At 45.5% G+C, this 25,904-nt stretch overlaps 1 protein-coding gene across 3 annotated transcripts in view; it reads right to left on the reverse strand.

Moving 5' to 3' along the window:
• Positions 1 to 8,286: 8,286 nt before the first annotated feature.
• Positions 8,287 to 25,904, reverse strand: part of INO80 (INO80 complex ATPase subunit) — a 129,834-nt gene continuing 112,216 nt past the window's right edge. Inside the window, exons 29-36 of one of the 3 annotated variants that reach the window (XM_047736086.1) lie at positions 24,391 to 24,463; positions 17,391 to 17,549; positions 16,524 to 16,626; positions 15,659 to 15,747; positions 13,190 to 13,342; positions 12,725 to 12,884; positions 11,804 to 12,019; positions 8,287 to 9,888 (exon numbers count right to left, since the gene is read on the reverse strand). In XM_047736086.1, coding sequence (XP_047592042.1) covers positions 9,671 to 9,888; positions 11,804 to 12,019; positions 12,725 to 12,884; positions 13,190 to 13,342; positions 15,659 to 15,747; positions 16,524 to 16,626; positions 17,391 to 17,549; positions 24,391 to 24,463 — 1,171 coding nt within the window. In that variant the 3' untranslated portion in view covers positions 8,287 to 9,670. Of the gene's footprint in view, positions 9,889 to 11,803; positions 12,020 to 12,724; positions 12,885 to 13,189; positions 13,346 to 15,658; positions 15,748 to 16,523; positions 16,627 to 17,390; positions 17,550 to 24,390; positions 24,464 to 25,904 lie in introns of all 3 variants that reach the window. The other 2 variants (XM_047736085.1, XM_047736087.1) reach the window with 2 other exon arrangements.

The raw sequence follows: 25,904 nt of genomic DNA on the forward strand, positions 1-25,904 counted from the left end.
TGTAGGGTTAGGCCTACCCCGTGGCATTTGCACAAATGCAGAAAGGGAAGATGCTGGCTAGACAGCCAAAGAATGTCCTCTGCAGTCTGGCTACTCAGATTGGGGGGGTCTATGAACCAGCAGCCTCCACATCGTCTGGAACTAATTGGAAATGTGGAAATCTAGGGACCTTCCCATACTTACTGAATCACAGTCTGCATTTTAATAAGAGCCCCACTCAGGAGATTGTTTGCACATTCAAACTGAGAAGACCTACTCTACAGCAAACTTGATTATCCCCTGAAAATACATCCTTAAAAAGTAGAGTGGTGGGGTCAAAGAGTGTGGCTATTTCTAAAATTCATGACAAATCTGGTCAAATTGTCCTACGTAAATAAGGCTCTATCACTTTACATTCCCTACACTGGGATCTGGGTGTGTAAGGCTTAAAGTTTAACCAATTTGGGAAAACCCTAATCTTTAAGAAAAAAGAATACAGGGGCATCTGGGTGGCTCAGTTGGTTGAGCCCAACTCTTGATTTCTGCTGGGGTATGATCTCAGGGTCGTGGGAATCAGCTTCCTTCCCCCGCCCCAAGAGGCTTGTGTTCAGAAGGTATCTGCTTAAGGATTCTCTCTCCCCCTCTGTCCCTCCTCCAACCCGCTTGCACATGTGTGCGCACTCTCTCTCTCAAATAATTTTTTTAAGACTATTTATTTATTTGATAGATAGAGATCACAAGTAGGCAGAGAGGAAGGTAGAGAGAGAGGAGGAAGCAGGCTCCCCGCTGAGCAGAAAGCCCGATGCGGGGCTGGATCCCAAGACCCTGAGATCATGACCTGAGCTGAAGGCAGAGGCTAAACCCACTGAGCCACCCAGGTGCCCCTTTTTACAAGATTTTATTTATTTATTTGAGAGAAAGCACGAGCTGGGGTGAGAGGCAGAGGGAGAGGGAGAAGCAGGCTCCCCCTTGAGCAAAGAGCCCAATGCAGGGCTCCATCCTAGGACCCTGCAGTTGTGACCTGAGCTGAAGGCAGATGCTTAACCGACTGAGCCACCCAGGCACCCCTGGGTTGTTTCTACTTTTTGACTATTATGAACAATGCTGCAGTGAACCTTTGTGTACAGGTTTTGTGTGAATGTGTTTCATTTCTCTTGGGTTTATATGGAGGAATGGAATTCCCAGGTCACATTATTAGTCACTAGGGCTCTCCAGAGATACAGAACTTATATGTTTATCTACCTACCTATCTAATTAATTAACATACATACAGACAAGCTAGATCTAGCATAATTGGCTCATGTGATTATGAAAGCCGACAAGCCCCAAGATCTGCAGGATGAGCCAGCAAGCTGGGGACCCAGGAGAGCCAATGGTGTCGTTAGGTCCCAGAGCTGGCAGGAGGAGTTAACGTTTCAGTTCCAGTCTGAAGGCAGGAGAAAGCCAACATTCCAGTTCAAAGGCAGTCAGTTAGGACTAATTCTCTCTTACTGGAGAGAGGATGAGATCTGTCGATCTATTCAGGCCCGCAATTGATTGAATGAGGTCCACCTACTGAATGAGGGCAGTCTGCTTTCCTCAGTCTATTGACTTAAATGTTCAACTCATCCAAAAACACCCTCATAGAAACACCCAGAACAATCTTTGACCAAATGTCTGGGTACCCTGTGGGCCAAACTGATACATAAAACTAACCATCACAGTAACTCTGTGATGAACTCTTTTAAGAACTGTGAACTGTTTTGCAAGGCACGTGTGGCATTTTATGTTACCTCTTGCAGTGAATGATTCTGGTTTCTCCACATCCTCATCAATACTTGTTATTGTCAGTCTTTTTAATTATAGTCACTGTAGTGGGTATGGAGGTCTGCATATTCTTTGATGGACTTTTCAAGCAATAATGATATTGCAGTTGCACTTTCTATAGAAAAAAAACAGGAAAAAATGTCTTCTTATAACTTCTCGAATTTCTACAGCAGCATCGGGCTTGAACTCAGGACCCTGAGATCCACTAAAGGCACTGGCCTCCTCTGACTGAGCCAGCCAGGCACCCTGAAAATGTTTAATATTCTTTTTTTATGGATCGTTTTGGAAAGTGTCCTGTTGTTACCTCTGTGACTTCCTCAGAGATGCCTGTTTGGGCGAGGCATTTCTCACTGATCTCAGTAAACATGGCTTCCCAAGGTTCAGCCAGCCAGGGTCTTACTGTTCTGGTGCCACCCACTGTGCCAGTTTTTGGAGGGCTTGTTAGCTGTGAAGCCCAGGTCAAGGTAGAACAGTGTCTTGTTCAGATCATTCTCCTTGCAGTTAACAGTTGGATCTGAACACTGGATGAAGGCCAAGGCAGTTTCACCGGAGGCTGAAGAACAGCCCCATGACTGCCTCTTCCAAGGCCAAGGGGTTCCCCCAGGCTGAAGCAGTGTTCCATGCCATCTACGCAAAGAAGACCCCTCCAAAGTGAGGTGTCCTGAAGCTTAAACTACAATAGCTCATGGCAAATAAGCCTCTGAATCTACGAGGAGTTTGTGGCCCATTTCCTTGTATCTTCCTTCCCCAACTGCTGCTATTGTCATTTAAAAACAAGTCTTGGGCACGTGGGTGGCTCAGTGGGTTAGGGCCTCTGCCTTTGGCTCAGGTCATGATCCCAGGGTCCTGGGATCGAGCCCCACATCGGGCTCTCTGCCAAAAACAAATCTCAGGGGCGCCTGGGTGGCTTAGCCGTTAAGGTTGGATTCTTGGTTTTGGCTCAGGTCATGATCTCAGGGTCAGGAGATAGCACTGAATGGGGCTCCATGCTCATTTGGGAAAACTGCTTCTCTCCCTCTCACTCTCCCTCTGCCCTTCCCCCGCTCTCACATGCGTATTCTCTCTTCAAGTCTTAAAATATATATATATATATATATATATATATATATATATATATACCTACCTACCTAGGGGAACCTTGGTGGCTTAGTTGTTCGTTAAGCGTCTGCCTTCAGCCCAGGTCATGATCCCGGGGTCCTGGGATCGAGCCCCACATCAGGCTCCCTGCTCAGAGGAAAACCTGCTTCTCTCTCTCCCACTCCCCCTGCTTGTGTTAACCTCTCTCACTGTGTCTCTGTCAAGTAAATAAATAAAATCTTAAAAAAAAAAAAAATCTCAGGGGCGCCTGGATGGCTCAGTCCGTTAAACATCTGCCGTCAGTCCAGGTCATAATCTTAGGGTCCTGGGATGGAGCCCTGGGTCGGGCTACCTGCTCAGCAGGGAATCTGCTTCTCCATCTCCCTCTTCCTCTGCCCCCACCCCTGCTTGTGCTCTCTCACGTGCTCTCTTTCTCTCTTAGATAAATTAATAAAATCTTAAAAATAAATCTTTCAAAGAGGGGCGCCTGGGTGGCTCAGTGGGTTAAAGCCTCTGTCTTCTGCTCAGGTCATGATCCCGGGGTCCTAGGATCGAGCCCCACATCGGGCTCTCTGCTCAGCAGGGAGCCTGCTTCCTCCTCTCTCTGTCTCTGCCTGCCTCTCTGCCTACTTGTGATCTCTGTCAAATAAATAAATAAAATCTTTAAAAGAAAATAAATCTTTCAAAGAAAAAACAACAAATCTCAGTCATTCTGATAGGAAAAACATTGACCCTCATTGTTTTATTTTGCATTTCTTTGACTATTGAGGTTGAACATTTCCCTGTATGATTATTAACATTTGCAAGTGTGTGGGCATTTTCCTTTTTTTTTTTTTTTTTTAAGATTTATTTATTTGGCAGAGATCACAAGTAGGCAGAGAGGCAGGCAGAGAGAGAGAGAGGAGGAAGCAGGTTTCCTGCCAAGCAGAGAGCCCGATGCGGGGCTCGATCCCAGGACTCTGGGATCACGCACGACCTGAGCCGAAGGCAGCGGCTTAACCCACTGAGCCACCCAGGTGCCCCCCAAAGGTCTAATTCTTAAGATAGCAGGTGAACCCCCTCCCCAGCCTTTCCCCCTCCTATGTTTTTGCAAACCAGCATTGACCATGCGGATGACACCACCACCACATGGAGGTGGCAAGAAACAGGATGAAAGGAACCTGGGACCTTAAATGACTATGTTGAGCAGATGTGAATTCCAATTCCTATGTGAGAGAAAGATATAGCTTATTTGAACCACTGCATTTTTGGGATCTCAGTTACAGCAGTGTGTGCTATCCTAACCAATGTAAGCAAGAGGATTTATGGGCCAACCAATGGACATCTGCAATTAGTCCTTAGGGATGACCAGCCTGTTTCCATCAAGATGAACAGGGGAGTGGAGGAGATCAGGAGATCAGGTTCAATGACACTGGCCTTTGAGATCACCCATTTCATCTTCTTAGCTCTCCCGAAGCTCGGATGGATGATGGACTACGTTTGCTTATATACTGCCTTCAGACTGCCTTCTGAGAATGAGCATGCACCAATTTACGGCCTAGACCCCTAGGCAGAGCTGTTCCTAGTTATTTAAGTTAATCAATACATTTTCTGTTTTTTAAGAATAATAAAAAAAAGGGGGGGGGGAGAGAGAAAAAGAGAAAAATACAGACAATTAAGTTTTAGTGAACTGGTTAAAAACCAGAACACACTCATCTAGACACTTGGCTTATTCAAAACTAAGGTACTAGAGGCCAGCGGGGGGCCAGAAGGCAGGCCAAACTGGGGGCATGTACTGAAGCTCAATTACTTTATTCCTAGGAGTCCCCATGATTCCTCCCCACAGAGTACTTTTCATTGGTTCAGAAGTTCCAAATTAGGTAAAATGGTTTCCAAGCCTCACCCAAATTTGGAAAAAGTAAGTTAGGAGAGAGGACTACCTCATATCAGCACAAAGACAGTGAGGCTCGCAGGTCCTATTCACAGACTTAAGAACTGTGTAGCTGTTGGCGTCAGTTAGCGTTGGGCACACGGTAGTGACACCGCAGTGAGCCTGAGCACCAGATCCTCACATGACCCAGGTCCTCAGGAAATGTTAAGATATGTTTACTATGGTGTGTCTAAGCAGAGGCATTCCTAAAATCTCATTAGAGTTCCGACCAAGATAAATTCTGGTGCTTCAAAGAGTTAAGTGTCAACTCTCTGAAAGACCTAGCTATTCAGAAAGATTCTGGGTAACAGTTACTGCTGCCCTTTTGAAACCCATTGGGCTGAGGGCAAACTGAGACCACCAAAGCCACACAGCCCCAACAACCCACTGGATTTGAGCCCTCCATCCCCCATCTTCCTCAGACAGTCCCAGGCAAATGGCACCAGGACATCAAGAGGAAGAGGTGTAGAGCCACCCAGGGTCTTCCAGGACCCCTTACGTGGGAATGGAGAAGGGAGCCCTTCTCTCCTCCTCGGGTGGAAGAAACAGCGGCAGGTGTGCCTGATCCAGGGTGGGGTCTGTGGTGGAGGAGGTTAAGAAGTTCAGAATGTTCCTGGGTTTTCTTCCGTAGAGCTGCTCTCTGGGGGTCACCAGCTGGGGATGAGGAATCTGAGGAAACTTCCGTGTCTCCTGTGACTTTGACCATCTGTGCCCCTGCTTCTTTTTGTCCTTGGGAGGCTGCTACAGCCTAATCCCCAGTCCAGGGTGGACCCAGAAAAGCCACTCAGGATACAGGGCCAGGCTTTCATTCTTGCGCTTCGGTTCCCAAGACACAGAAGCCCCACAGGGAGGAGAGCAGAGGTATAGGCCCTTCAGGACTACTCACAGGAGCACAGTCCCCAGCCTTTTGGGAAAGAACTCTTACCTCGCTAAGAGGAAGGAAAGACTGGGGGAGTCTCTCTCCCTGGAATCCTTGCTTCTCTCACCCATGGTGCCAGGAACTAGGAACCAAAGACTCCGTGAGAACTGTGATATACATCTTGAGCTTTGTAACTTCCTATGTCCAGTTCTGCTTTTTCCTGGTGTTTGTATTGATGAGCAAAAAACCCCGTAACATAGAAAAAAGCAAGACGTTCATTTTTGACAGTAGCTAGGAGAAAACCAGGGGTGCACCCTCCAGTAGCTTGCCATAATGGGGTGGGAGGAAGGGGTGGAATGAGAGAGTGGGTGGTGGCAGTTTCAAGTTTTAAATCTTTATTTATTTTTTTTAAAGATTTTATTTATTTATTTGACAGAGAGAGATCACAAGTAGATGGAGAGGCAGGCAGAGAGAGAGAGAAAGGGAAGCAAGCTCCCTGCTGAGCAGAGAGCCCGATGTGGGACTCGATCCCAGGACCCTGAGATCATGACCTGAGCCGAAGGCAGCGGCTTAACCCACTGAGCCACCCAGGCGCCCTTAAATCTTTATTTTTAAAGTGATCTCCACACTCAGCGTGGGTCTTGAACTTACAACCCTGAGATCAAGTCTTATGCTCTACCAACTGAGCCAGCCAGGCGCCCTGTGGTGGCAGTTTCAGAGAGGAAAGGGGAGCCAGCAAGTCTGAGGACCCGAAGCAAGGAAGAAATGCGAACTCTGGAAGAGGCCAGAGGTGTGGGGAGGGAAGGCCTGGTTGAGGAGGGAGATACCCAGCCCTCAGCACTGAGGAAGTGGGCCTCAGGCATGTCCTCCCTCCTCCTCCCCCTTCCACCTTTTAAACCCAGCCCTGGTAACTGTCACCTGGGATTGGTATCTCCACAGCCCAGGCCTGGCACTGTTTGCCCCAGACACTTCCAGGGTGACAAATGGGTGGGTTGTTTCTGTGAGGACTGAAATAGCCCAAAGTCCTGCCCCCAGTCCTCAGGAGCTTCCACACAGGGGCCTTTCCCAGCACCATTTGCTGCCACAGAGCAGCATTCCTCATTATGAAATGTTAGCTGTGTTTCTTCAGGGACTGGATTAAAAATGGGTGAAAAGGGAGTATATACTGTAGCATGTTTGGGGACCGAGGAGAGGAGGTCTCTAATCCAAAACTTAACATGCTTTTCAGGCAGAGGCATTAGCCTATTCACATCTGGACGAAGCTGTGACAGGATCCAAGTTGTCAGGTCCCCAGAGAGGTGGCCACTGTCAACCTTGGCAAGGGTCCAGCAGGAATGTCACTGGGGGCCTTGCTGAGTAATGAGAACTGGAGAGGACCCATCCTAGTGGGCTTGTTGTAACCACAAGCCACAGTGGTGATGACAAGAGAGCATGCATGGTTAGTTGGGAAACGGATAGTGGTCTGTTCTATGTGAGGCCTGGGTCATGTTTACCAGCAGCAGGGAAAACAACATACCCAGCGTGTATGATAGTGGTACTGGAGATCAACAAAATGAAGCAAGGGCTGACCCTGTGACTTCGTGAGCAGCCGCTACTCAGGAGCCAGCTCACTCCGGCCGAAGGTGTGCAGGGTGAGCCAAGGCCCGGGAGGCCACACGGCCAGCATACTTGGGAACAGCATGAGCCCTGCTTGAAGGTGACGCAAGAGCATATCAGTGTTTCGCTCAATCAGAGACACACCAATTGCCAGCCTCGGCTGGGAACTTGCTCTTTTACCAACTGATCGGAAAGCTGTTTTCAAAGTGTGGATGTCTTTGGAATCATTGCAACATATTTCACTATTTTCATTCATGATTCTTACAAGCACTGCTAACTACGAGAACACCGAATTCCATTCACAGTTTGTTAGTATTTCCACTGCTGTAACTGACCCACAGTGCATTGGAATGGCCAAATAATCACACATTTGTGTGCACACACACCATTTTAAGAAATTGGGACCATAAAGGTTTTCCTATTAATTGGGGATATGACACATCACACACTGCCAGGATCACTCTCATGTGTGGTTTTTGGAGAAAGAACCTGTCAGTGTTCCGATTATCACTATGAAGCTACCTGATGGTGGACCAGACCAAGCCATACACACCTGAGTCTTAGAGTCTAGGTCCTAAGTCATAAGGAGCTCACACCCTGTGGGCCTTGGCCTCGGCATGCCAGTGACTGGTCAGACCTCCTTTCTGATGGCTGCAGGCAAATTCCTAAGCCTGATTAAAAATGCCACTGAGGGGGCGCCTGGGTGGCTCAGTGGATTAAAGCCTCTGCCTTCGGCTCAGGTCATATCCCAGGGTCCTGGGATCGAGCCCCACATCGGGCTCTGCTCAGCGGGGAGCCTGCTTCCTCCTCTCTCTCTGCCTGCCTCTCTGCCTCCTTGTGATTTCTGTCTGTCAAATAAATAAATAAATCTTAAAAAAAAAAAAAAAAAAAAAAGCCACTGAGGAAATGCCCACACAGCACTCCTTGTCCCAATGACGACCTGTCCTCTCTGACCACAGCAATAATGTTGGGGCTCTGTTCCCCTTTACCCTGCCACATTCCTCCAAGAACCCTAATGTGCCCCTAAAAGAGGCAGCTACAAAGACCACAGACATCCTGATTTACATAAAATTATCTCACTCCATTTTATTTAAGATTTTTTTTTCTCCAGTTAGTAAAAGAAAGATGTGTCTCTCTTTATACATATGTACAAGTTCAGTTATAAAAATAGACAGCACATTCAAAGAGAAAAAAAGGCTTGGCATTTTTCTGATTCCCTCTAAATAGTATCTGTACACAAGAGTCTGGGTTTGGGCAGGAGAATCTTAATGATTTAAATTAAATGATTCCCCTACCACCCCTACTCCAAAAAAAAGTTTTAAAAATCAATCTGTCTAAACTCAATTCCGCGATTTTCAGGTGTGCAAATTAGAGGCTGGCCCGCCCGGAAGCACCCGCTCCACCAGGGACATCAGGCTGGGGGCAGGCAGAAACACCTCCCATGCAAACACCACCCCTTTGCCCCTCTTGGGGGGAAGCAAGCTCAGGCGGGTGGAGTTGGGGCCAGGAGGGTTGGTGCTCAGCTTTGCCCTTTCTCCATCCTCTCCGCCTCACTCCTGCTGTCCCTTCCTTTCTCAGTGCAATACAGACAGTGCATACAGCCAAGCAGGGGGCTGAAGGGCAGGGGTGGGGAGACTGTGCATTCAGGAAGGGCAAGGGGAGTCTGCAAGAGGGGCAGTGAGGATGTCCTGCTGATTAAGGTGGCTCCTGGTCTCTTTACTGGCTTCTGGGAGTCCTTGGGTGGAACCTGCTGCTACAGTTGCTGGTGGGACCTGAAGGTTCTCTGGTGTGAACCATGCAGGACAAGGGAGGAAATGCTGGGAAAACAGGTGCCTCCGGGCATGCCTCCTCTAGCCTGTGCCACCCTCACGAGCCACTAACCTTCTCACGCACTCGCTGTTCTCTTTGGTGCGGACACTCTGGCAAATGGGATCTGGAGACATGGGAAGTTGCCCAAGGACTGAGGATGCCAGACACATGATTTCCTCCTTTCCTAGCCCTACAGGAAATCACAGCCCTAAGAGATGTCTCCACCATGGAAGGTTCTTCATAGCACTTGCAGAGCCTCTGCAAGGGAGATGGCCAGAGCCCAAGTGGAATGGGGAGGGAGACTGTGTGCCTGAGCATTTAAAAGGGGTTTATGTCAGGCCCTTCCTTAGTGCGAGGTTTAAAATGTGGCTGTCAAGTTCACTTGAGATGCTGCAAGGCCTATCTCTGTCCTTGGGCCTTCTTCCTAACAGGCCCCCCAGAGCACTCCTCTTGAGACGCAGGTGAGAAAAGGGCTCACACCAACCACCTGCCTGTCCTTCCCCTGCTGCAACTGGTCATCTCTGCCCTCTGACCTGGGATGTAAGACGCTGCACCGGGCAAGCCATCCAAAGACCATATTCGGGCCATGACTCTGGCCCCTGGTTTGGTTGAAGGAAGCTAGAGGGTCCAGGTGGTTACCGTCCTCCGGAGGGGTTGGTGCCTTTGCCCTGTTTCCGGACCAGGGAGTCTGGGGCTAGGCTGCTGGTCAAGTGGAGGCTCTTGGGAGTCCCAGGAACATTATTTCCTTTGCTCAAAGGGGAACTCAAGGGAGAAGAGGCGCTTGAAGGTCCAAAGTCAGCAAGGCCAGCAGGCCGAACAAGAGACGTCTGCAGAGGACTGCTGGCAGAGATTCCTGTGGGGATGAAGAAAGAGACAAGTAGAGTATAGACCTGTCCGAGCTGCCCCAGGGATCGACCTTGGTTACTGGCGCTTGCTGGAGGTGAGTTTGTGGGCAGCCCCTCCCATTCCTTACCAACGTCTTCCTAGCACATTTGCTTGCTCTTCTGTCAACTGTCTCTTCTGTAAGAGGGATGTGTTTTTCAGGGAAAAACGACACCTCCTCAGGCTTCTCCATGTCACCTCATCCACAAGGAGTAAGATGTCACCTTGATGCTCACGGGCAGAGCACACGTCACACAATGTGGGGAAGCCAAGGAAGCAGGGTGGTGTGGAACTTCTTAGGCACTAATGTATTTTCTTACATATTCTTTCTTCCTTCTTGGGACACCACTTGTGATTAGCTGCTCCTATTCACTCCTTTACTTCACAAGATGTCCCCCATTCCCCAAGCTCTGCCACTTCAGGGACCCAGTTCAAATTGCTCATCCTCAGTGATGGCTCCCAGGGTGACAACTCTTTCCTCCTTGTAGGAGCCAAATCCACTTACACCTCCTAACATACTGTCTGATCTGCTTTAGTTGTTTCCTGCGGACTGGTCTATCCTGAAAGAGTACTGAGTGCCTGGTGGGCACACAACTGTCTCTTCCCATCCACCGTGGAGCTGCTTGGGGAATCTCTGCACCAGTCCCCTCCCTGGTTTTTCCATTCCCAGTCACCAAGCATTGTCGATTTTCCTCGTGACATTCTGCCTCCTTCACCTCCTGCCCCTTCTTAGACCAGATCTCCAGAAGAAAGCCAGATGAGTGTTGTGCTCTGCCTGTCTGGGTGAGACCCTGCCACGGCAGCCTTGACTGCTGATACAGACTGCTGTTTTCCAAGGATGTGATGAGCTGACAAAAGTTTAAGAAATGCTGGACTAAGCTAGTATATATCATACTCATCGAACGAACAAACCCATAAAAGCCAAGATTCCTGCCGCAGGAGGATGGGGAGGGGGACTCACACTTACTAAGCACCTTCCATCCAGTCATGGGCAACACCTGCTACAACACTCTCAGCTAAACACCAAAACCAGGCTGTGAATGTGAACAAGGCGGTAAATGGCGGTCCCCTTCGCAGCCTTCGCAGCTGTCCTACAGGCTGCGCTTATCAACATCCACATGCCAAGCTCACCACAGCCACGTCCCTTCTCTGGCCTTCCAGAGCTCCTCATCCCACACCTGAGAAGCTCTTGTCCATCAGGTCCTGCCATGTGTTTCCACTCTTGACTCTGACTGCCCCTCTTGAGCACGGCCTGACTGACCTGCTCGGTGGCCCTGAATATGCCCCTTCCTTCGTCATCCTTCTCCTCCTTTCTGAATTACAGCCTGGCAACTCTGTCTTCAGGTCCATGGTTTCCTCCTTCTTCTGAGCTACAGCTACAATTAAGGCCTCCCCCTTTCTGTCGCACACTGTCGTGCACTGCTGTTAAACATGGTCCGCAGATGGCTCCCTCTTCTCACTTCCACTACTCACTCCAGAGTGGGGCCATGTGTTACACTCTCACGCACACGGCGTGGGTGGTGGCGAACGCAGACGATGCTAGCCCAGATTACTGAACTATAATTACTGAAACATGCATCTTGGAAAAAACTTCAGTTCTCAAAGCAGGAAGAACTATGATTATTTAACACAGTATAGTCCAGCAATTCAGCTCTCTTTGTAGTTACTTCCACTTCGAAGGTGAAACTGTACTAAGTCACAAGGGCAAGGGCAGAGTCAGGAGTGCTCAGCACAGAAGCAAAACCCAATGCGGCCTCCGGGAAGGAGCCTCCTGGCCCTGGGGGGTGCCCTACCTGCTCTCTGGGCAGACCACTCCACAGACCCTCTAGATGGTCCCTCTCCAGAATGGAGCCTACAGCTCACCCCTGCCCCAGGGGTCTCCGCACCTTTAGACACATTGTACCCGTATGCAGCATAGGCTGCTGCTGAGGCCGCCGCGGCCCCTGCTTTGGCTCCTGCCATTGCAGCAGCACTGCCCGCGGTGGACTTCCTGCTCCGGCCTTTCCCTGCTCCTTTGGCTGTGCTTCCTGAACCTTTGGGGCGGCCTCGGCTTCGAGCTGAGTGACCACGTCCTGCAGCTGGCATTTCCTGAATGGAAATTCCTGTGGGAACAAATGGGCCAAGAGGGAAAAAGAGTCAATCTCTTCACATGTTAACAGAATCTTCCGAGGACAGGTAGGGCTGGCTCTCGGGGTTTTTAGGATTCCCATGGAGGGATCCGTCCCCATTTAATGGCTGGGCCAAGGAGTCACAGAGTTAGTAAGAATTCTGAACGGCTAACACAGCCGGATTCCTTAAGGTGCTTTTCATTCAAAAAGAGTGGTTGCATTACAACTGAATTTCTTCCTTAAACTACATCATTACTAAAGGAACCCCAGGCGTGTACCGCCTGTGGTTCACCTGTGTGCTTCAATGTGCTCCTGCCTTGTTGAGTCAGCTTTTACTCCCAAGTTTTAAAGCTAGAGCTCCTCAAGAAATAGCACCACTGGGCCCCACAGACCGAAGTGAAGAAAGGCCCAGAGAAGCAAACTTTAATTAAAAACTAGCAAAAATGAAGGTGGAATATGAAAGACAGGGCTGACTAGAAAACAAAGAAGTTTGAAATCTTTATAAAGTTCTTTTTCCTTTCACTTGACAGGGCTAGTGAAAGAATAAGCCTATCAATTCTCCTTTTTCCTTCACTCCACTCTTCAGATAGTAGAAAATGCCATGATCGTAGGAGTTGGGACTTTATCCAGCACAAAACCAACACCTCTCCTGAGGCACTGGACCAGGCCCAAGCTGTACGAGACATTAGTACCACTCACCGTTTACAGTATCTGAAACGGAGCCTGTTACGGAGGCAGGAGAGTTGGTGGCCCGAGACTGGGGCGCTGAGGAGGCTGGGTCATCCACGATGACTAGCATATCACTGCTGCTCTCGTCAGGGGGGATGGAGCCGGTGTGTAGCTCACTGCTGATGGAGATCTGGAGGAGGAAGGGTCGAGATCACCACCATTCTTGGTGCCCACAGCCCATGGCCCTCAGACCCATGTGAGGATGTGTTTCTCAGCCCTTGTCACTATTTCCCTCTCCTGCCTGGCTTCATTCCTGAGGGTGAAATTCCCTGCTCTGGCTCCAGAGAAGCCAGCCTGTCCTCATTTCCTTTTTTCCTTATGGATTCCATGTGCAGCCCCCTTCCCCAATGCAGGAGAACTCCAGGAGAAGCAAAGGCTACCAGGTCAGGACATAGTCCCCACTGCTGGGATGAAGGCATCTAAAAGGAGCCTCACCTCACTGAAAGGGCTGGGCATGGCCGAGTCCACGCTAATGAAGGAGTCGTCCCCGTCAGCAGAGAGGTTGGAGTTATCAGCCGAGGGAACAAATGGGATCACTAGGTTCACACCCTCCTTTCTCCTTTTCCCATCCAATTCATCTTCCTTTTTCTTCTGGGAACACACAAATCAAGAAATTTGGAAAAAGCATGAAGACAGGCACCAAAAGAAAAGGGGTTGGAAAAGAAAGTGATGACAGAAATCTGACTCTCTGTAAACTTGCAGGTTCCCCCCCTCAATTAGCATACTTTTAAGGAAGGAAAAAACTCCTAGGGAAGGAGGAAAGGAAAAGCTTAAGAAGAATTTATGTATATTCTACCCCAGTAATACAGAGCTGCAAGGCGGGCCAGTCATACTGCATCAGGGCTGCACAAAGCCTGACCCTTAAGGGGCATGTCCAAGCCACAGCACTCACAGGGATGGAACTGATTCGGTCCTCCAAGAGGGAGGCCCAGTGCCTTTAGTGTATTTTTTGCACATCTGTTTTCATTCTGCCTTCTTTTTAAGTATGCATAAGGAGGACAAAGGTTCTTATCATACCCAAGAAATAATGGGTTGCTTTTGTCATTACTTTCTCAGTTTACATGTAAATGCTTATGGGTTGAGCTACATTAAGCAGGTCTAGAACTATCTAGGGCTCTGTTACAGATTAGGAACCTGAAATCGCAGAATGTGCTTAGAAAATTCTGGGAATCACATCCACTCACTGCATCTAACGGCATTTGTACTCACCCCTACATCAGGGTTAATGTCTTTGTGTGGTTTATACTACCACTGGATGTTTATCTGAAATTTCTTTACTCAGAGCAGGGATGGCTTCTGATGCAAACTCAGTAAACCCTATAACACTCTGTATTAGAAAACCACCTTCTGTGGTTCAAGGACTTCATTGTTGTAGTCTGGATTAACTCCCCTCCTGCCAACCTCCATTCCAAACTGCATTTATAATTTCGTAACTGAGGGTCATTTGTTAATGTACTGTGCCTTTAACTTTAGACAGCTTTTTATTTTGATGTCCTGTTGGCTCAATAATGCTCATGATATCAACTGTAATGCAAAGTAAATTTACTGAACTTGGGCTAAAAAAACAAATGAACAAATAAAAAACAAACCCCATCTTTTCTTCTTTGATGTTGTTTCTGAATATTAAAGCTATTTTAATTCTAAATAGTAGTAAGTAATGGGTTAGATATTTGAGGGTGGAGTCACAGTTCCTGGATTTTCAACTTTGATAGAGTGAGTACCAGGGCATCCTTCAGGTTAGAGACAGTTCTGCTTAGCAGAAAGTACAGATGACGTTTGGATTTTACAAAAGGAAGAGTTGGTATATCTACTGGAAGATGGTCAAGTCATACAGACAAGCTCCTAGGCTGCTGACCATCAGTCAAGGTCATATGGCCAAAGGGACAAGGGACATGAGGTCCGACACAAGCTGGGATAAGAGGAAGAACTCAACCTCCACTTATTACAGAATCAGTGTTAACATGTGGCCAGACAATAGGCTTCAGACAAATCGAAGTCCATGGAAATGAAGCCTGGACAACTGGTTGGCCTGAGGACCCAGAGGGATCCATATGCCTGAAGCCCATGGTAGCTATCTTTTCCAAGACCAGGGCTGATCGAAGTGGGAAGGGCAGCACGACTCAAAGGTAAACCAAATCCACTAGAAAATATTAGGAAGTACTTTCTGGAAGGTAGTAAAGTGGTTCTGAACTAACAATACTTCAGTGTTAAGTCTGGGAACCTGGTCGGAACCAATGGGCTGACTCCTGAAACAAGAATAAATCCTGAAAGCCTCACTTGGATTCACTTCTCAGTAAAGACCAGGAATAAGGATCACTGAAATAAAACTCTGGCAGAAACAGCAAGACAGGGAGAAATGTAAGGGGAACTACATTCCACTTTGCAGTTGGCCTGGTGGGGTTAAGTGGGAAATGTCAGAAGGGAGACAAAAACCAGCTCTAATCTTTGGTATAAATTAGAGGAAAAAAGATGAACAGACTGGCCAGTGATTTCTTTTGCTGATAGCAGATGACACTGAATGGAACACTAGCAGAATTAAGGTAGGACTGGATATAATGACCTCTTAGGCCCTTTCTAAGATTCTGTGGAATCTGATAATGTAAGTTAAGATCCATCTCATCCACATTTAGCCCGATGCTTTGCAACAGCTCCAACAAATAGTTTCCAGAATTCCATGTGACCAAACAAGGTAGGTCTGTGTGGGGACTACTGGTCTACCAAGGCCACATTTCTCCTGGTCAAATGTCAATCAGCACAGAACTACTACTCACCACATACAGAGCTGAAGCTGGATACCAACCAGTAACCAAGATGATAAGCCAAAGGCTTTTGGACCCAAAGCCTTTTTTAAAGCACTGCCCTGTCCCCTACCAGTCCCTGATGGCCACCCAAACCCTGAGATACCTTCTCTGCATACTTTTCCCGCTTGCGCTTGCGTTCTTTGACTCGGTTGGTTTCCTCCTGCTGCCGTTTCTCTTCTTGCCGCAGTCTCACTAACAAGAAAATTAAAAAGATGTGAAGATCTGATAAAGTGCCTGTGGTAATCAGAATCCTCATTCTCTGAAATTAAGTTGGCCACATCCTCTGGTATTTATGTTCTAGGATAGGATTTCTGTCTAGGGCAGATTAACTGGTTTTTTAACATGGAGAGGGAACAGAGTTCTTGGATTTTTAATAGTTTGGGGGTTCAAACCATCATTCAGTTAAACTGTCATGGTCCATTTCTTGACTTTATTCTTTCTTCTTTTCTTTTCAACCTTTTAATACGGTTGCAGAGTCCTGAAAGGGTTTTAGAAGGTGGTGGCAAATGTGAGCACTGTAAGACATACTTCCTTGATGTGATGCTGACATCCCCAGAGGCTCACAAGGTAATTCTGAAACCAACTGTTCTCAAAGTCAGCCATACATGGGAGAAGTGCTATAGCAGTGTGTTTCTCCCAACTTCTCCATAAAAACATTTCTTTAGACAGAACAGAGTAAATTCATTACTGCTGAGGAGTCTAGGGATATAGCCTCCCTGATGCAAATTTATTCAAAGTCATAGTACTTTTAAAACAAATTGAGTTTTGCCTTCTACTCCATAACACATTCTTGTTTGGGTTTTAATATAACTTATTAACATGAAAAACATGTCTCCCCAAATACAGTCTTTGGCTTTGCTTACCCTTAGCAAACAGCCAAGGAGCCCTATCATTTTTGGATGGGAGGGGACAGAGAAAAATCTTCTGTAGGGAAGAGAGAGCTTTAGTAAGAGGTACAGAGTACGTACATTTCTTCTCCAGCTCTTCATCATCCAGAAGAAGACTAACCACCTCTTTGGGTTTCAAAGTATCTGGTTTGAAGTTCCCACCAGAAATCACCATCCGCTGAATCTATACCAAAGCAGATCAAAACATCACCAGCAGGTACCCATTCCCTTATGGCTAATATCCAGAAAGAAGGCGACATCTTTCTCAATCTGCTCCTCTGGCACTTGGATTCTCATTTATCTCACCAGCTCATCCAGATTATATATCCAACAGAAAGAACAATGAAAACTACTTTTGCTTGGGACTGCTAATTGATAGCTAGAAGATCCAATAATATTGAAATCAATATGAAGGGGCACCTGGGTGGCTCAGTGGGTTAAAGCCTCTGCCTTTGGCTCAGGTCGTGATCCCTGGGTCCTGGGATCGAGCGTCTGCTCAGCAGGGAGCCTGCTTCCCTTCCTCTCTCTCTGCCTACCTGTGATTTCTGTCTGTCAAATAAATAAATAAAATCTTAAAAAAAAAAAAAAGAAATCAAGGAAACTAGCAAATCTGGCATACAACTTAGAGATTGTCAAATTGAGAGTACTAGGAAGAGAGCTCAAATGTCATTTTTTCTTCCCCTGAATGGGAAAGTATGTGAAACAGAAGAGCCATGAATAGTGTCACCCTCCCATGAACCACAGCCCTATCTAGCCTGTAGACACCATTCGGACAGAAAAGGGGTGAGGAATGAACAGCCAGGGCAGTATAGGACTTGATTTTATTTCCTATTCAGAAGAACTTTTCATCCCCTCCTGACCCATGGAAGGCAAGAGTCTTAACCCAGTACACGCGGCTGACTTTCCAGCTTCTCCACCACTGTACTACTTCCTAAGCCTGCTGCTTACCTCACTCTTCTCCTTGGCTCGCTGTAGAATGCGCTCTTCAATGGTGCCTTTACAGATGAGCCGGTACACGGTAACCTGTTTTGTCTGCCCCAAGCGGTGGGCCCTGTCCATGGCCTGTTGGTCCACAGTGGGGTTCCAGTCACTATCATAAAAAATCACCTGCACGGGCAGAACAAGAATACATCAAAGACCGAGGCACTCTTATGGCAAGACCAGGAATTCCGAGGGCAAGCCAGCCACTTGCAGCCCCTGCATTAAGGGCATTAAGATGAATGCACATCTACTCATAAAAACCAAGCCAGTCTTTCACTTGCCTTGGGCAAAAGAGACATACTCTAGCTCCCCGACCTCCCCGTCCCGGATTTTCATTTAAAAAGAGGGAACAGCAATAATATTAATAGTTACCTAATACTTAGTGCTCACTATGTGCCAGTCACTGTTCTAGTTGCTTTATGTGTATTAATTCACTTAAATCCCATAATCACTATGATTTAGGTACTATTAAGACTCCCATTTTATAGATGAGGAAACTGAGACACACGGAAATTACAGAATTTATCTAAGATCACAGATCCTAAGTACCTGGTAGGCCTATGAGGTGGGGGAATATGAAAACCTTCTCTCTCTCTTCCTCTCTTTTTTAAAGTTTTCATGTATTTATTTAAGCAATTTCTACCCTCAATGTAGACTTTGAACTCACGACCCCAAGTTCAAGAGCTGCATGTTCTTCCAACTGAGCCAGCCCGGCATCTCTGAAAGCCTTCTCTTTAACACTTAGTCTACTATGGTAAGGGATAGGCATAGCTTTCCTGGGATTCTCCCGGCTCCTATTTCCTATCCCTTGAATTCAGCAAAGAAACATTTAAAGGTTTCCTAGAAGCTACTTCTGGTTTGCTGAACAACAAACATAAAGAACAGCAGAATGTACTCTCCTCTCCCCCACAAGTGATCCTACAGCCAAAAGACTCCTGGGTCCTCAGCCCTGAGGCTACTATTCAATATAGGAGACTTCCTAAAAGAAAGCCAGTTCCAAATAGTCCTCATGTGTCCTCATCCATATTCAAGCAAGTCACCAAATCCAGCCACTGCTTCTTCAGAACGAACCTCTCATTTTTACAGTCCCACTGTCCCTATCCTGGACTGGGACCTTATCACCTATACCTGGCTCGCTGCCACTGTCAGACCAGCAGGCTTTCAAGAGTTCAGTCTCTCTTTTTTTTAGTCTACTTTGGGTACCACTCTAGCCCACTCTATTTCCCTGCCAGTTACGCGGTAACACATCAAGCCCAAACTCCCCTCAACAATCAGGTCCTGCTATACTAAGCCAACTTCATTTCTATTCTTTTCTAAAATAAACATGTCCCTTCCTTTCTGTTAGAGAGGTCTCTTTAGTGCTCCTCACTTTTGACTGTCTGCCACTTTTTGCTTAAGCTTTTTCTCTGACCTGTAGACCCTCAATTCTTCTCTATTGGTCCTTAAGATCTGAGTCAATCTTCCCACGTTCAAGAAGGCCTCCCTGATTTCTCCTGCCTGTAACAATGTCCCTTTTCCCTATTCCTCATGGATTCCTACTAGAAATAATAATGGTGAAAATCTGTTCAGCACTTACAATGTATCTGGCACTAGTGTGCATACATAGGTCACTAAATTTTCACACAAACCTTGTGTGTTTCCTTTATCAATCAGGAAGAGACTGGCCTGAGTCCTAACAGGCTCCTTCCACAACCTGCACTATTAACAATACCTTGCATTGCCTATCCTGGCCCAAGTTCTCACTTAATCACTATCTTCTATGGGTGTCCAATTATTTCATGTGTATTATTTTAAAAATCTATCTAATCATATTGTAGGACAGAGAGCATCCATCAGTGCAAAGGAGAATGCCACAAATACTAGTCGATTAATACTAGAATCTCTAAGGGGACTGATCAACACTAGACCAAGCCTAAAAATGTAAACTGAGTGGTTCACTCTGAAGTAATTTATTTGTTCTCTCATTTAAAATTGGACACAATTCTGCCATTCTCTGCAGAATTCAGACTTTGAGTGAAGATGGACAAAAGGCATCAGCATTTTCAACACTATTGCCTACAATAGGAAAACCCCCACTGGCTCTTTCTGATGCTGCATCTTTTGTCTTGCTTTTACATGAGGTATAATCCCACAATTTTTAGCATCAATCAGAATCCTCGGGGAGAAAATTACTAACTGCCTGCCAAAGAAAAGAAAATCATTGTGAAAACTTACTGCTAATCCACAGTGTCCATAGACCTAGGATTTTGAAGCACACAATGCTTACATTTGTAAAGGAGCAGAGCAAACCTGATGACAGGATATTTTGGAGATTCAACAGGATATGCAAAATTGTAGAAAATCTACTTTAAACTTTCAGAGAGAACAAGGACGAGAAGACGGAGTTAATGTAACGGAGGCCTCTGATTGGATAGGGGAGAAACACTACTTGCTCAACACATCTAAAATGACTATTATTGGAAAATGACAGTTGATGTCTCATCCAAAAGATAGTACCCTTAGTTAGTTACCTGAGCCTGAGGCAATGGTACAGCAGGAATTTATAATGGGAAGTTCTATATTATGAATCATTTCATAGGTGCTTTCTTAAAATTCACATTTTTTCCTGGAAGTGTCAGTGGAAACCAGATCCAATTCAACTTAGGTTTTCTGAGCTCATAAAAGGTAAAAAAAATTAAAGCTAAGGGGACAGGTTGGCAATTTAACTTCAAAACAACTCCCACATTTAGTGACTAATTATCATTTAAATGGGTTAAAAGAGGTGGGGAATTTGGGAGGACTTGAATAAAATAAGATTTTGTTAAGAAAAATACTTATCAGGAAAAAGTATGAAGTATCCACAAAAAAACGAACGGGAGAACTAAAAACCAAGCCAGATAGAAGGTTATCATCTAACCTGACAACGAAGTAAACACTACTAAATCAATCAGGACTTGAACCGGGGGCGGAGAAGAGGGGGGCTGGGGGAGACAATGCCCACCACAGTGGGAAAGTGAGGATACCTAGATTCGGTATTCAGGTTTATGGAGCTCAGTGAGACATTCTAGAGAAAAACAAGTAACAATTAAAGGATAAGAACAACTACCTTAGCCAGTAAAGATGAAAGCAAATCAAAGGATGGCCACAAAGCATGGCCCAGCAATGACTAAGGGGAAATGTATTAAGAGTCAGCACCTTTGTGAAGCTGTCTATGCCAAGCTGGACGGCATGAGGGGAGAGGGAGGTGACAGCTGAGGAGGGGTGGAGGCACTGGCTTTATAGGTCAATGAGAGGGAGTTGCAGGGAATGAGGGAGTGAAATAGAAAACAGGAATATTTCTAGAGGAACTGGGAAAAGTTGGACCAATGCTTGGAGGGTGAAACTCTCACCCAAGAGAATCGTGGGAGCTCAGCCTTGGGAGGGCTGAAAGCTGTCTGTCCCATGTTCTCTCATGGGACATAGAAGAATTCTCACATTGCCACGAAGAGAGAAAAGCTCCTCCTTCTTTCTCTACATGTGAGCATTTAAAACAGGACTGATACAAGAACAAAACAAACAGCGCAGTTTATAACAACCCCTCACTAAAGACAGACAAATGCAAAGAGATCCCTACTTTAGGAAAAATATACAAAGAACAAAACAATAAGGGGCCATTAATCACATGCTGAAATCTTGTTTTTAACTAACAGAGTGGGCCAGAGTCCCACTGTTTACAAAATACACGTTTATATATGCATTTTCAATCATACGACATTAAGTTTTTCCTGACATCTTAGGCTGACTAACCTCTTCCTTGTCCATAAATGGTTCTGGGGAATCTTCCAAAGCTAAATAAATCTTAGGACAAAGGAAGAATGCCAAGCAAGCAGTTAAGCCTATTGTTTCTCTAATCTCTCTCTCTCTCTCTCTCTCTCTCTCTCTCTCACACACACACACACACACACACACACTGACTTCACACAAAGCATAACCTAGAAATTCATTTCAATCTTGAGGAACATTTTACTGAGAAGTATTCCAGGAGGTTCTGATTTACAAGTAGGTCCCCAAAGCCTTCCCCTCAAAATTAAATGTAAATTACTTTGGAACTAGGAACTCAGAACATTCAGAGTCCTTTCTCTCTAGTTCCTAGGATGAAAAGGGAATTCCTACCTCTACTCCTCCAGGGATGGGTTCAGCCTACTTTGTTTCTCTGTGGCTGGCAGGAGCTCCTAACCTCCACAGGGCAAATTATGTGAATACTGGAAGCATAAAGCAGGATTTCCTTGCTCAAATCTGTTTTTTTTCTTGACTATGCAAATAAATGACTAGAAGAACTATCCCGCCCCTTTTTAAAAATTTATTTATTTGCAAAAGAGAAAGAGCGTGCAAATGAGCTGGGGCGGAGGTGGGGCAGAGGGAGAGGGAGACAAGCAGACCGCACTGTCCACCAGTGAGCAGACCCTGAGATCATGACCTGAGCCAAAATCAAGTTTAACTGACTGAGCCACCCAGACACTCCAATAACTACTTAAGAAACCACAGACTAAACCTGAGACAGGCAGGCTGAGATGCATTTTAATTACATGAACTTATGCTTTCTACTGAACTCCAGACCCTGCTGCCTGGGTGACCTTGCCCTTCAATGTTTGCTAAGAATCTTGAACTGAATACACCCCAAACCAAACTCTCAATTTCTCCTCTCAAACCCGTTCCTCCCAGCATCTTCCCTTTAATTGGTAATTGATGTCTCCATTATTCCAGGTGCCTAAGTCAAACATCTTGGAGTTTTCTTTGACACCTCCTACATATTCCACATCCAACGTAGCAGCAAACTCTACAGCCTGTGCCTCCAAAACACATGGCAATTCCTATTATTTCTGCCCGCCTCCACTGCTTCAACCCCTGTCCAAGTCACCATCACGTAGTATCTAACTCCTACCTGAACTTCCTGCTTCTACCTTTCTCCTTGTAGATCTTCCCACACTACTCCCCCAAAACCAGAGGGATACATTTAAAACTCAAGCCAAATCAAGTTACTGCTCTGTTCAAATGCTTCCAGGGGCCCTCCCATCTCAAAAGTCTTATGGCCCGTGAAGCCTTCCATGATCTGCTTCACAACACTTATCTGGCAGCCTCTCCTGCTCATCCGTTCTGTTTCACCTACAAACGGCTGCTCGCTGTGGTCTGATCACGCCAAGCATGTTCTCGCCGCAGGGCTTTGCACTTATCTCTTCTGCCCGGAATGTTCTTCTTTCTGCCAGATACATGCTTGGCTTGCTTTCTTACTTTCTTTAGATCTTGGCTCAAGTGTCACCTTATCAGAGAAGCTACAACAGCGCACATAAAACAACCACCCCCAATCATGAATGGTGTCTTGAAGAAAAAACAGAAGTTTACCAGGTGGAAAAGGTGCTGAGCAAAGAGTTCGTGCAGCAGTGTAATACAGCATGGTACGTCCAGGCACAAAAAGTCAATCATTACTTCTGGAACATAAATTTTGGGAAGGGGTCTGGCAGTTAGACTGAAAAGGATAAAAGCCACAAAATAAAGGGCACTGTGTGCCATGTAAAGGAGCTTATCCTTTGTCTTGAAAGATGATGAAGACTCCCTGAGAGTTTGAGGCAAACGGAGTGGCATGGTTAACAAAGAAGGGTGTAAGTAAACCAAGAGAATTAATATGGGGCTGGGGGCTGAGACTGGACTCCAAAAGATTCACTAGGAGAAAGTAGTGACTCCTGTACTCACATTGAGAGTATGACTAAGTTAGGACAGAATGGAATGCTTAAAAAATAGAGCTGAGAACCAAGGAGTAAAGAGAAAGCCAAATTTCTGTTCTCTGATGTGACATCAAGTGAGCCACCACGACAGAGAAACCACAACATAGCAACCACCACTGACAGCCTTCCCTTAAGATGACCGAAGCTGATGATGGGTATGTTAGATCTAGCATCTACCCAGCGACGCTTCCAACAGTCCTTAGGCCCTGGAGCCTTGTCCAAACCTGGTTAACTGGCTGATGAGCTTTACATGCCAAGGAAGGTACAGCTGAGTTCTGTATTAATATTCTACTTAGTGATGTTATAGAATCTGCTTCTCTTTCTTGAGGTCGGGTAGCCCTACAGCATAGTAGTTAATAAGGAGAGAGAGTGGACATAGCCTAGGGGTGCAGACTAGGGAACATGGGCTCTAGTTCTAGCTCTGTAGCTTGTGAGTCTATTCACGCCTCTTCTCCCCCTTCTATCATATTTCTCCATGACTCTACAGGGTTTGCATCCTCTTCCCGTTTCTGGGAATTTTCATGCTCTATATTTCACAAAGAAGCACCACAGTAGCCACATAAAATGACATTCTTAGAGCCATTACATGCTACAAAACAATTTCATATGCATTTTTATGTCTCAAGGTTACTGAAATTGTTATTAAATATATTTGAACACTGGGAAAAATTCTGAGATTCAAAAGGAATGTTCTTTTCCACTTCAGTCAACTGAAGTATTCTTCCAAGGAGGCTGGGTATGAAAAGATAAATAATTTTGATACAATGTCTTCATTTTTAAAATTAACAATTTCATTGGTAATCACCTTTCGAAGTTTGAGATAAAAAAACATGAGTTTTTCCCATGGTGGAATAATGCATAAAAGCAATAAAACAATCATTTCTGATTTGTTTAGTTATAGCTCCTAAAAACAAATTGTTAACCCAGCCAGATTATTTAAATCTGTTTATTCACTGAGGTACTCCAAGTGTTTAGAACAATATTGGACACATAATTGGCATTCACTAAATATTTGTTAAATGAATGTGTAAGAAACCTATTCACACAGAATGGACAGCAAAGTCCAGAAGGAAAGCTAAAATGTCCTAGTTCCAGCCTAAATGCAACTATTATCTTTTAAACATAATGAGGCAAAGAAATAAAAAGTGTGACCCAAAGCAAAGGGTAATACCAACTGAACAACATATTTAAAACCTGCATATCTGGTATGTTGTGCTCTCATTACTCACTGTATCTGCAGCAGTGAGATTGATACCAAGTCCTCCAGCTCGTGTGCTTAGCAGGAACACAAAGATGTCATTCCTGTAGAAAAGGGAATAAGATATGTTAAGAGGGACTACTACAAGAGAAAGAAAGCATGTGGCAATAGACACGGATTTCTGAAAACAGAGTGGTGTCCAGAACTAGAAAGGGTTGCCCAGGCCTGATCCACATTTCTTGACATACTGTACCAAGATGCTCTGATGTTAAAATGAAATCATGGTTGTCATCTTCTAATGTGCAGATATACTTCTGCTGCCTACTAACACTAATGGACTGATAGGCAGTATAATTATAAATATGTAGCAAACGTTAACAGAAAAACATGTGATCATGGAAGTAGCTATATAATAGTCATAGTTCAAACAAGTCAAACCATTCGAAGTTCACACAGAGGGTACAAAAACCAGTATTCCTTGGCGCTTCCCCCAGGAATCATGACTACCAATAATGTGGAAACTAACGATTATAATTCCCAAAGCACGCATTTTCAGAAGAATAAAATCAGTCCCAGAAAAATGACCCTGAGGTCAGGACTAAGAACCAGGTCATGAGTTCAACATATTAAGCTGAACTTAGGATCAATCTATGAAGACTTAAAGTACTTTTTAAAAGGGGTGCCTGGGTAGCTCAGTGGGTTAAGCTTCTGCCTTTGGCTCAGGTTATGGTCTCAGGGTCCTGGGACTGAGCCCCGCACTAGGCTCTCTGCTCGACTGGGAGCCTGCTTCCCCCTCTCTCTCTGTCTGCCTCTCTGCCTACTTGTGATCTTTCTCTCTCTCTCTGTCAAATAAACAAATAAAATCTTAAAAAAAAAAAAAAAAAAGAAAGTACTTTTTAATGAATGGCAACATAGGCCCCATGATTGGATACAGATGCCTCAAGTTTCTCTTAACATCCTTTGTCCTTTTAAAGAAACCCAGAATTACAAGGAAACCAGTAGGTGCCACTGTCACTCATTCAGACAACAAATATTTACTGAATACCTTCTAGGAATAGGGCCCAGGCCAGATCACAGTGAGGAGCCTTGGACCACTAGATTTATCTATGTACACACATACAACTAGGGGCTCAGTTTGAACCCAATTCTTGCATATTTTTTTAAGATTCTCTTGCATTTTTATGTTCCTGCCACCCAAGGTTATTTTCCAGAACATTTCAGAGAGAAAGGAACTGCAGTATACCAGTGAGCAAACTTCAGTCCTTTAAATCAAGCTGCTAATCCCTTTTCTCATGATTAAAATGAGGAATACAACAAGAAATTCATTTAGACCAGTGTTATCCAAATTGCAGGTCACACCTATTACTGGCCATGAACTCAGTTCGGTAGATCTGGACAACATTAAAGAAATAAATTAAAGAAAGGAATAGAACAGATTAGAAAATACAGGGGAACCTGGCTGACTCAGTCGGAAGAGCATTATGACTCAAGTTTTAGATATGGCATAGAGGTACTAAGAGGTACTAAATTCCAGTGTAAAATGAA

This window comes from Lutra lutra, chromosome 7 (assembly GCF_902655055.1).
Source record: "Lutra lutra chromosome 7, mLutLut1.2, whole genome shotgun sequence".
NCBI lineage: Eukaryota > Metazoa > Chordata > Mammalia > Carnivora > Mustelidae > Lutra > Lutra lutra.